We start from the raw sequence: 12,503 nt of genomic DNA on the forward strand, positions 1-12,503 counted from the left end.
AGCAATTTACCTACACAAATTGCTAAATACCAATTATAAATTAATGTGCACCAAATTTTGAATGAAAATATAATATACTTAAAGTACATTTTTTAACTAACAGGTTTTCGCCACTTATTCTTAGTCCATTTCTCCATTTTGCTGGCGAGAATGCCATTTAATGAACATTTAACTAAGCAAAATAATTTCTTGCATACTTATTCCCCTTAACTTTTGAAGGAGTACCTTATTTTTGACCCCATTTGGTACATTAGCAGCACATTTTCAAGGTTCACTACAAAACAAATAGCACCTGGTAATGATTTAAGTGCAGTTCTAGAAATAATAATACGTATAGAGTAAGATTACTTCTGAACTTGAAATAGCCTGCCAACGACTTGCATTACACACATACCTATTTAATTATTTCCATTATTAATTTTGCTGCTGGCTCCCTTTGGGCCTTAAAACAGATCACCTGTTGTGTATCAATTACCTTCTTTGATAAAAGTAATAAATAATGTTACTCTTTTCTTTTGTCATCAAGACAGATCTGTTTTGCATCTACTTGTAATGGGTTTACATGACAATGAACCTAAACTTAACCTGGTTTTAAGTTTAAGCAAACACTTACAATCTTTACATAATGTTCACAGCACCTTCCATAAATAAAGAATATTTCTAATTTACAAGCTGCAAAAAAGATTCACTGTTATACTATAGTGTCTGTGGCTTATAAACTATTCCATATCAATTGGGGGAAAATGTTTCAAATTTCCATCAAGAAACACACACTATCATAGTCACCGTAACTATTTTTATTACATTACAATAATTAGGAGCAGTACAGTTCATGACAAAAATATTACAAATTTCAGATCACTTCACAGCACATACTCCTATAAACATTTAAAAGTTAATTTTAATTAAAAGAGTGGTCATTTTTAAATTTAATGTTTGATATGACCAACATTCCTAGGTCAGCGCAACCAAATGATGGAAAACAACTGGATCACACTGCATATGTCCCACAAAAAAAAGCACAATGTACAAAATGTGCATGTTTCAGTTTACACTATACAAAAATAGTTAAAATACATTCCAGGTAAACATGTTACATTAAGAAATAGTACTAGTAAGAAATTGGCACTCAAAGGAAAAATGCAAAAGTATTTTCAACATGAAAACACAAGACAGTGGAAGTGGAAACTTTTGGATAAAAGTTACATAACCCATTTGAGCTCTATGGGGAGGGGGAGCCTCTGTAATTGACATTTCTGCAAGTAATAACTTTGATTTTCCTAAATTTATCTAAGTCACCTATCATCATCCCAAACAGGTACTTAAAACTATTAAACTAAAACAGGTATTAATCTAGTTATGACTATTCTTCAAGAACTGATGTGAATATATCTTTAGAAATAATTTTCATTTTCTGAAGGAATGTAACCAGTTGTATGCTGTTAATTTCTCAATGCAGATTTCATGCTACTCAATATTAACACACAAGTTATTAAATATAAATTCAGCTTTAAAGTAACTGATGGGTTTTTAAAAATCATTAATACATCATTATCAAGAAATTATTACTTTTTGGCAAATGGAAATGACAGAGTTTTATTGCCTACAAAAAAAACTGAATGTGTATATATTGTTGATAAAAAATGGTTAGAAGAAAAAAGAATCACTGGAATACAAATGAGATGAACTTGTGCAAACTGCAACTTAACATGCCTCACAACATTTACATATTAGGACAAAATTGTGCAATGATGGCAAAGGTTTCCATAACCTACAGAAGTTAGGTTCTAAATTCCTATGCAGTGTGACTCAGTTAAAAGAGAGCCTAGAATTCCTAATTGGGAATATTCATTCAAATTATACTACATACTTCTGCTACATTCTTCCACAAACATGTTAATGGCTAAGACTACGTAATTTAGCAATTTTTCTCAACTTTAACATGAGGATTTTTATCTTTAAGGCTGTAATAATTAGATAACATTTATATTATTTCTAGGATTATCTCCCCTTTTAAAATCTCTAGAAAAACAAACCTTTTGTCAAACCATTCAAAATTCACATAATAAAGCATAATTACCACTGCCTTAAAAAAACAATTACCCAGCTACATCAAAAATTCAAGAGTCCTAAAAACCCCTTCAGTTATGCACTGCGATTCCTTTAATATGGCCCTTTCTTTCTCTTGTATAGAAACAAGAGGAAGTACTACATAGGTCTTAACACCCTACCTAATGTTCCATAAACCTGTAGTTTAGCATTTCAGAAATCATATTGATTTTTACCCAGAAGTTTCCTTTTCTGTGAATTAGTTAGGCATCTATTTAATCATATCCAGACAAACAAAACTATTTTAGAATTCAATATTTAATTTTAAAAGTCTATTTTAATTACTTATACAAAGAGACCAACTAGAATATTACACACTTGGGAATTTTAATATTATTAGCTGACATACAACTTAATGTGTACTATAACTGTCCCAAGAGAATCACATAATTATGCCAAATAAAACACAATATAATCAAGTTTACTCCTTTAAAACGATGAAGTAAAGTGATTTATATAAAGTAGTTACATAGGAATCAGAGAACAACAATTATTTTAGAAGTAGAAGAAACCTTAAAGACTAAATCCCTTCTTTGCAAAGCTAAAATATGCATTGTTATCTCTGGGTCATGTGCCAAACGTCTCACCAGGATATTACAGACCACTGTAGAATGTAAGCACTACTTAAGGATAGAGAGTATGTCCCTTGTTTGGGGATACCATAACATCCCCAGTGCCCTGTGTAGTGCATGGCATCTAGCAGGCACTCAAATATTTGTTGAATAAATGAATTCTGCTAAAAAGCAAGCTTTATTAATTAAATTTTAAAGGATTTTTCATTGTAAGATTTTAGGTATTAAAACAATGGAATATATCATCCCACAGCTAGTCCCAGTTGTAGATTACCTAAGGAATTCCTGTAGCACTATCTTTACTGAATTCTCCTTCCACTGGATAGGGTTCTGTCTACTCATAGCAGATATGAAATTTCCACTTAGTCACTAATGGACCAGGCAGCAAAGAGATGATGTTCAAAGGATCAAGATTAAATTGGTACAGTTACCACCTGAAAATCAGCTATTAGGTCAAATCCGATTATAGTATCTGTCAGATTATGTTGAGTGTGAGGAAATAAGATGTAGTCATTTTGATTTGACTTGTTGGGAAGCCTTCATGGAGATATCCAAAGCAGCAATAAATCTTGAGGTTAGGGGAATTAGAAGTATTAAAAGAAAAAGCTTCAAGTCACAGGACATGTAGAAGGGTAGGCAGGCAAGATGACACTAATGTGAGAGAGGAGTCCTGAAACTAGAGAATGGATATTCAAAAACAAACTTCACCTCTTGCACAATTTTGCCTAAGACTGGCAGTGATGACGATAACAGGTAAAAAGTTACAGATTGTGCTGAGATTGACAAACAGGTTTATCCTTATGTAAACTGCATGTAAATCACATAGTAGTAATGCTAGATACAGCTTTTGAGATGACTTCTTTTAACATGAAGAAATGGACAGTAAGTGAAATCGGAGTTGTAAAAGACAACTAGAATCTAAGTCACTTTCCTACTAATCCAGTGATATTTTCACCTCAACATACCATCTCACTTCAAATATTTTAAAATAAGTAACATTTTAAATGCATTGAAAGAATCATTTTGTTAATATTAATTTATCTCTTTTTAAGCATTAGAGATTCTTAAATATGGACCAGACTTGTAAAGTGTTTATGAAATGTTACTTTAGCCAGTGTAAAGAGAACTAGGCAATACTAGAGATTTTGAAACTTTTTGATTTCACTGTTTAAAAAAAGAATTAAAGTCTTGCCATTCCCCACCCCAAAATCTCATTTAAAATAATTTTTTTTAAAGTTCTGTTGTATTTTTTTTAAACAAAAGTGATGTTCCTGATCTGTCAGCAGGACCACCACATAGTGAGAATGTATCTTGCGGAGCCATCTACACTCTCTCCTAGTCCCCAATTCTGACCATCGAATGCATGACAACAGGGGAAGCCCACAGGGGTGCAGTCCATACTGTGAAACTCTCAGTGAAGCTCAAAGGTTCACACACGGCCTGGCCTTGCAACCTTGGTCTCTTCAACACCTACCAAGCTAACTGGCCCAAATAATCTTTAACATCACTACTAGAATTAAAACTATTTTCAAAGACGGAAGTTCAAGAAAAGATTTAAAGTTATGCTAAGAAAGAGCAATCGACACAGGGAGACTATAATTAATTCCTATGAGAATTTTTTATACATGTTAAAATTTTTTCAATTATTACAAAAATTTAGTAGCATGTAAATATAGCCCCCAAAATGGTTGCTATAATCCTCATTACATACTGGGTCTGCCTTAACAGGAAAAGCTATTCAGAGTATTATAGGAATTTATCTAATATGGAAAGTAAATGGCCTTTTACTATTTTCCATTGCCTTGTATTTTTTTCCCATTTTTTCCCTTTTTATAGAAAAAATATAGTATTTTTGGGAGCATGACATGTAGCAGTGGAAAGAGGGAGAAAAACCTTTGTGAAAAGTGTAACTTTACATTCATTAAGGGTGACTGAAATTATAGGACATGATGCCTACAAGATGATCTACAGGAAGCCCATAAATTCATGTTCCCTCAATGTTTCAGGAAAACCAATCAGGAAATCTCAACTGAAGTTATAATTAGTAATTAATCCATGTATGCGACTAGATAAAACACAGAATAGGGATGATTTGAAAGCTTCATTAATTTGTTTCACACCAAAGTTCACAATTGGTAAGAAAAATAGGAAGCAATCAACTGCATGCACCAAAAACCCCAAGACAGAAATCTCAGGTATTCAGTTTCTTTTTCACAGGCATTGCTAGTTCAAAAACCAAAACTCAGGGAATACTGGCACTTAGAGGAAAAAAAGTTTCCACTGTCATTTTAAAATAAGCATTCAAGATAAAAGCTAACAGTTTGGATGGAGCAGAAAGAAAATTAGGTAATGCTAAAACAAATGCTAATAATTTAGTGTAATGTACAAAAATTACCACTTTTACTTAAGTATGCCTTAAGAAAAAAGTACAAATTGTATTTACATAATTATACACTTTGTCTTTGACTTCTTTTTCTTCTTTTTACCATCTTTGCTCATTTTTTCTTTATGTTTTCGAATTTCTCGAACTAATGTATAGAAGGCATCATCAACACCCTGAAAAATACATAACAAGTATTAAATTGTGAATATATATGATGGTTTGAGGTATACAGATAACAGAAAGTATATATTACTAATGAAAACAATACTGAGAAAGAATAAGGACATTTTATATTTCTCTTTAGGCAACTGAATATAAGACTTTTAGGATTCTTAAATGTCTTCTTCATTGATATTTTGTGAACATTATAAATAAGGCCACTGATTTTCACAAAAGGCAATGAAAATCAATGGCACAGAATCTTACATAAGCTTAACAAATGACTTTTCCCCAGAACTTAATTTGCTACTAATTTTTCCCTATTGGTACACCTCAGTCACCAAAATCCAAATGCACCTGTGTGTGTGTGTATGCATGAACAGGTATTTACACTTAATTATCCCTGAGTTCCTAAACATTAGATATAAGCCATGCAAGTATACTATTTTCATAAATATTCACAGTAACAATATTTGAGTTCTGGTTCAAAACTTATTTTAAATCCATTAGATTTAAATAATTACCAAGAAGTAAACAGTATTTGAATACACTTTCAGTCTTCAAGTAATATATATTAAGGCATTAGTTTCCATTCATATACTTATCATATAAGAAATAAATTTAAAGTGATCCCAACACAAGACACACTACTTTGAAAAATGTAGTATCTCTGATATGTGGAGAAATGAGCTAAATCAATGGTGTAGTCTACCAACTTGGAGAAGATTCTCCTGTATTTATTATTGTTTTAGTTTCTGTTGAGTATACTAAGTATTCAAAAGCTTGCCATATAAGCCAAATGCTGTATCTTCAAAGAAATTTCCATTAGGTCATTTTGGTCTACATCTATTTATGATCAAAGCAAGGCATCTAACTCAGTAATAACTGAAAGTGATTTCAAATCAGAATAATTTTCAACCTGATAATTCATAAAGTGAAAAATGGTGCTCTCAAAGCCATAGCAGGACAGTGGATTTTAACCCTTCAATACTTAAATTATATAAGATCCACACATAAGTCGATTTTTGCCATGTCCCCGTTAAAAAGCTAATTAAATATAAAAGCAAAATAAAAATTAAAGAAAAAATATCCTCTATGTATTTTAAAATCTGTTCCACTGAGTAGTAACTACTAAAAAGAAAAGGCCTGTTAACCTAATGTTTTCAAACCTAGACACTAGAGGGAGTCTTAGGAACAAATACCCAACGAAGTCGTATAAATCAAGCCACTTTAAGAACAATGACAATTGGGTTTTTACTCATTTAATCACCTCTGTTGAATATTCATATAAACACAATCATTTCATTAAGTTATATTATCTTGAAAATAATTTAAAATTTAAAAATTTAACAGTGATATGATTTCTCCTTTACTGCATTACTAAGATCTTCCACAATTAATATTTCAAAATAACAAAATTAATTCAGAGCATTTTCATTCAAGTTACAGATAACTACTTTTTACAACAGATCTAAAATTTAGAAAAGTACTACCAATATTTTTAAAGAAGTAAACAGAGTAAGAGTGAGAGGCCTTGCTCACATTTAAACAAACAGTTGTAGGATAAAAACCAGCATTACTGATTTGAACACAAGTGAAAAAAAGTCCCAATAAAGTCCAAAACTGTACTCATTGATATTCCCCACTTTCTGATATCATTACTGATACAATGTAAACACTGCTTTTGTATGACCCAAAGGAGAAAGGAAAACCGATAAGATGTAATTTCTCAGCAATACATATATATATGTATATATCTCAGCAATATATATATATATAAACCTTCATGCTAACCTTAACACAGAGATTGAAAAGCTTCCCATGATAGAATAAAGAATAATTATTTTATAGCTCACCAACCTTGACTAATTTATAATTATAAACCCTTAGAATGGGATGCAATCTTAAAAGAGGATCTAATCCAACTTGCCCACCCTCCACAGATTCCCTTTGATCCCACATCTTTATGTTGTCTACTCCATTTCAACTGCTTTTATAAGGAAGAAAAATGTCAATGGTACTAAAATAGTGAAGCAGATAAAATGAAAAACCATGATATGGAAATAGAGAAGACACACTCTAGGTGAAAACAATACACAAGTATTTAGGAGAGAGTGAAGATAGAATTTGATAACATTACCCTTTTCTAAGATCCTGACAAATACTTTAGGTTCCTATTGCACTGAACTCTTCCTTTCTATATAATCTCATTAAAATTAAATAATCTCAATGATTAGGGAAATGTAACAATTAATCAAAACCAGGCAGTGAATTCCTTCTTTTCATATGGGAACTAGTCATTCTCATACACACATAAAAGGACAAAAGTAGTATCCCAGTAATTATTTTGTTTAAACTCATCCATTTTAGGACTAAGAAAAATTAATTTGTATATATTTATGGTAGTCAAATTAATTTTGTACCATTATTTAAAATTTTAAGTATTATCAAGTATACTGTTTTCTTTATATAAATGCTATCCATATCCACTAAAAAAAAGGATTCCATTCATCATGCCTAACAATGATTCGACATTCACACTACATAGTCACTGAAAATATAGTTTGCACAAGTTAGACATTTTAGAATAGTATATGCTTCCACCTTTGTTTTAAATAAAAATTAAAGCATGAAACTTAATTTATTCTAAATAGTTCTACTTTAAAAATCATCTAGGAGTAAGACAATAGGAGGAGAAAATTAAAAAAACATCATTTAAATCTGGTCATGGCTACTTTTATTTCAAAAGTTTAACTTTTCAAGTTGCATTATAATGTTAAATTTACCACAACTTCTAAATTAAAATATTGCTTTACACAATGACACTCAAAAAATACTGTTCATAAATCTCAGTAAAAATTAATGCCAGTCATGCTTTGTGTGTCATCTTCCGAGTTTAACAGATTAGTATACCACATAATATCTACTATTCAGATTTATTTTTTATACTTTTGGGAGATACATTATTTATTTCAGACCTTAAATTCATATAATAAAGAATACAACCTTTAATTTAAGCAGAATAAACGATATCCTATCATTTTATTTCATGTTCTCACAGAACATATACTACAAAAAATATGCATCAAAATCTTAAGCTTTGGCATGAACTTCATGGCATCTATTGAGTGAAATATTTTCTGAGCAAGACTCAATTTAATATGGGTTGGTTAAAAAGGAAACTGAGATATTCCACTCAATAAATCCAAACAGGGAGCTACTAAATGCCAGGAACCTCGTTAGGCCATGGGCATGCAAAAATTAAAAACCTATGACTCTCTAAGATTCTACTGTACAGGAATAAGACATAAAAGAGGTTATTTCAATTTAACATGGTAAGTGCATAACAGTTAACAGTATACTGGGAATACACAGGAAGGGCATTATGACCAATATAAGGGTTTAAAGAAAGATTCTTCAAGAACAGGGGACTGAAGAATCATGAAAGAGTGTTAGCTAATTAATATGACTAGGGGATGAGAATATTGGCATTCCAAACAAAAGCAACAGCCAAGACTCAAGAGAATGTAAGAAATAACATGGCGTTTATTTACATAAAGACAAAAAATTTCAGACATGGAGTTTTTAGAAATAAAGCCAAAGGCTGGAGGTATAGGAAGGTATTAAGAGCCATATATAAGATGCTATGAAACTTGAGATGTTATTCCATAGGTAACAGGAAGTTAGTGACTGGCTTTAAAGATAAGAGAATGACATTTCTTTTAAGTGTCTCTCTCTGGTTGCACTGTGAGTGAAGGTGGCAAGAGGTACACCAAATATGAGGTTATAATAGTCCTAGCAAGAAATGATAGGGGTCTGAACAAATGATGTGATGAGAGTTAGAATGTAACATCATTGGAATTTATGACTGACTCCAAATAGGGGTGAAAAAGAGGGATGTAGGAGTCATCCCAAGACTCCCAGATTTGTCACTTGGGTATAAAAAAGAGATGTTGATGCCACCAAGTTAGAGTACACAGGCAGAACAAATATTTGCTTGTGGAATGTCCAAAAGAAAAAATATGTGGTAAGAATGGCCCTTTCCCACCGTCTGGGCCATTCAACCTTACAACTCTATGGGACTTCTTATATATTTTCTTCCTACATCCTATGATGAATGTAATCTATAACTATCAAAAGTGTCTCGGGGCCGGCCCCGTGGCTGAGTGGTTAAGTTCACACGCTCCGCTTCAGTGGCCCAGAATTTCACAGGTCCTGGGTGCAGATCCTGGGCGCGGACACAACACCACTCATCAGGCCATGTTGAGGCGGCGTCCAACATGCCACAACTAGAGGGACCCCACAACTAAAATATACAGCTATGTACTGGGGGGATTTGGGGAGAAAAAGCAATTAAAAAAATTTTTTTAAAGAAAAAAACCTCTCATTTATAATATCCAGTAGATTAAAAATAAATGTACTAATTATGAAAACAAACACAAGTTTCTGGTCTTTTAATACTTCAAACTAAAATCCCACACCTAAGTAGCTTTAAAGTGGTTGCTACTTTGTTACCTTTGAAAGACATCTGCTTTCTGCCAAAATTAATAAGCTGAACTTACCAGATTACATTACAATGCATTTTTTAATTTTCACACAGCCAGGAGTCTTTTCTTCTTTGCTGATTTTTTTCAATCTGTATTGTCGGATCTCTCTCACCAATGTATAAAAAGCATCCTCCACTCTCTGCATTGTAAAACACAACTTCTTTAAAGTCTGTTTCATTGGTAATAGTAATTTATTGGGATAGCCAGCCATGTGCAAGAAGTTTGAAATTATGAGCTTTGAGAATTTTTTAAAAAATAGACATCAGATTGTTTGAATATAACTGGGGATGTAGTTTTAAAATATGGGCTTGAATCCTGGTTTGTTCTTTAAAATCAGTTTTGTTTTGTAATGGAATTAGAATTTTTTTAAAAAAATTTTAATTAGGAATTAGGGGAGATTATGAAAAACCTAAATACATGTATGAGTATCTATGTATCAATTAATGCAATCATCTTAGTTTACTAGGCATGAAATTAAAGCCTAAGCTGAAATTTAAATTATTTCTTTGACTTAAGGAAAACAAATGCTTTATGTATCACTGATCCCCATTGCATTACTCCTCCTGCCCCCACCCTGTGTGGGGAGTGAGAAGAAAAATGGTACGAAAGGGATGTTCAACTTTTGTTAAAAGAACAAAATATAAAAAGAACCTCAAAACAAAGCTGGATGGAGAGACTGGAATCTTGAGTTCTATCTTTAATTACAACACTAACGAGTCTATTTCTAGGGTCCACACTGGGACTTTTGTAGATGAATAATTACATTATTTAAATAAAAATGATAAACGAGGGTTGTTTATCATAAAATATGAAAACATCATGAATTGTTGAAAATACACACACAAAATAATAGCAATGCATTTTTTTTTTTTGAGGAAGATTAGCCCTGAGCTAATGTGCTGCCTAATTGCCCTCTTTTTGCTGAGGAAGACTGGCCCTGAGCTAACATCTGTGCCCAGTGCCCATCTTCCTCTACTTTATATCTGGGATACCTGCCACAGCATAGCTTGCCAAGCAGTGCCATGTCCGCACCCGGGATCCGAACCGGAGAACCCCGGGCCTCTGAAGCAGAACGTGCAAACTTAACAGCTGCACCACCGGGCTGGACCCAGCAATGCATTTTGTATCCTTATTACAAGTCTTAAAAATAATTTTTAGAAGAGTATCCAATTATACTGGCTTCACAATTTCTACTCTAATTTAAGTACTCTAAAGGGGAAAAGGGACTTCTCCTGCTTAAGGCTATGGCAAGAATGCTATGATAATAAACACAATCATACATGTATGTCCATATGGAGATCAACAAAGTTTTTAATGTCTTCTCTAGTCCAAAAAATTAGGCAGGAGCCAAAGGGGACACAGTGTTTAGTTAACTGTACTGCCGGTTTGTCCAGAAAAACATACCACCAAAGTAGAAGCTGACCTCTAAAAGAGAAATGCACACAAATATTAATCTATATGTAGTACAAACTAAAAGATGTAATATTCGCGTTCATTCTTCTAAAAGGAAGACATAAGTGTTTAGGAAAGCTGGTATATTTTATTGCACTCTTAATTTTAAGCTTAATCTGTTCTTTTAATTTTAAGGATGAATTACTCACTATGGGGATTGGCATATTTTAACTCTCTAGGATTAGTAATATCAGTCTTTCTATGAACTCAATGTGACAAAATGGACCCAGCACGTTAAAAGCTAATAAAAAGTGTGATCTGTAGCGGGGTTTTTGTTGTTTTTTTTTTTTTTTTTTTTGCTCAGGAAGATTCACCCTGGGCTAACATGCTCTGGTGATCATCCGCTTTCTATGTGTGAGCTGCTGCCACAGCATGGCCACCAACAGATGAGTAGTGTAGGTCTGTGCCCTACAACGGAACCCATGCCACCAAAGTAGAGTACAACAAGGTTATTAGGCAACTGGGGCTGGCCCTGATTTGTAGTTTTAAATTCAATCAGGGACAGAGAATCAGCCATTTGCTGCTAAGACATAATTTTTGCATGCAGAAGTCATTGCACATCCATTGTCTAGACATCTCAATTCTTTAGGGTATATTAATTTTTGTAAATCTGAAGACTATATTAAGAACTGCTTCATTAGAGTTTGTTAATTTACCTTTAAAGTAAAACTTTAATTTAAACTCATACAATTAAGTTTCAGTTAAGAAGTAGGCATTTAAATAAAGTTGATTATATATTAAAATGTACATCTCAAATTACTTATACTACCCAGTGATATATTTCTATTCAGCTATCTAATACAAAAATCATTATAGCCCCAGAAAATTTGCAACTTATTTTTAACGGAATCAATTTAATCAACTAGCTAGCTAAGCCAACTAGAAAACAGGCATTTAACCATTTTCTGAAATCATTAAATATGTTGGTACTTTAAATTAGACAGCCACTTGTACCTGTACATAAAATTTTTAATATTTTATATTTATCATTAATTCTCAAGAAGACAGGGTTTATTTTCACTTATACGTCCTTGAAAAAAATTATATATTAGATTCTCACTATAAGATAATTTAAGGCATAAAAATGACTCTTGTAGAGCATGTAAAATGTAGAGCATGAGCTGGCATTTAAGATATTTTCACAAATTATTCTCTTTCAATTTGAAAATCAATTCAAGAAATTAAAATATATACATATAAATAAGTAAAACAAACCAGGTAAAAGCTCATATTTTTTAAGACTGTAAACTTTTATTCTTGTTTAAAAAAAGAGTTATGAGG

The 12,503-nt window shown here is 32.3% G+C and overlaps 1 protein-coding gene across 6 annotated transcripts in view; it reads right to left on the reverse strand.

Annotated features, from left to right (window-relative positions):
* Positions 1 to 776: 776 nt before the first annotated feature.
* KRAS (KRAS proto-oncogene, GTPase) overlaps positions 777 to 12,503 on the reverse strand; it is a 39,618-nt gene continuing 27,891 nt past the window's right edge. For 3 of the 6 annotated variants that reach the window (XR_011497120.1, XM_014832361.3, XM_070494966.1), the window contains one exon: positions 777 to 5,237. Coding sequence is in view for 5 of the 6 variants with exons in the window: in XM_014832361.3 (XP_014687847.1) it covers positions 5,121 to 5,237 (117 nt within the window). In the remaining variant the exon portion in view is untranslated. Of the gene's footprint in view, positions 5,238 to 7,363; positions 7,365 to 9,785; positions 9,910 to 12,503 lie in introns of all 6 variants that reach the window. The other 3 variants (XM_044775231.2, XM_070494964.1, XM_070494967.1) reach the window with 2 other exon arrangements.

Source organism: Equus asinus, chromosome 22 (assembly GCF_041296235.1).
Source record: "Equus asinus isolate D_3611 breed Donkey chromosome 22, EquAss-T2T_v2, whole genome shotgun sequence".
Taxonomy (NCBI): Eukaryota; Metazoa; Chordata; class Mammalia; order Perissodactyla; family Equidae; genus Equus; species Equus asinus.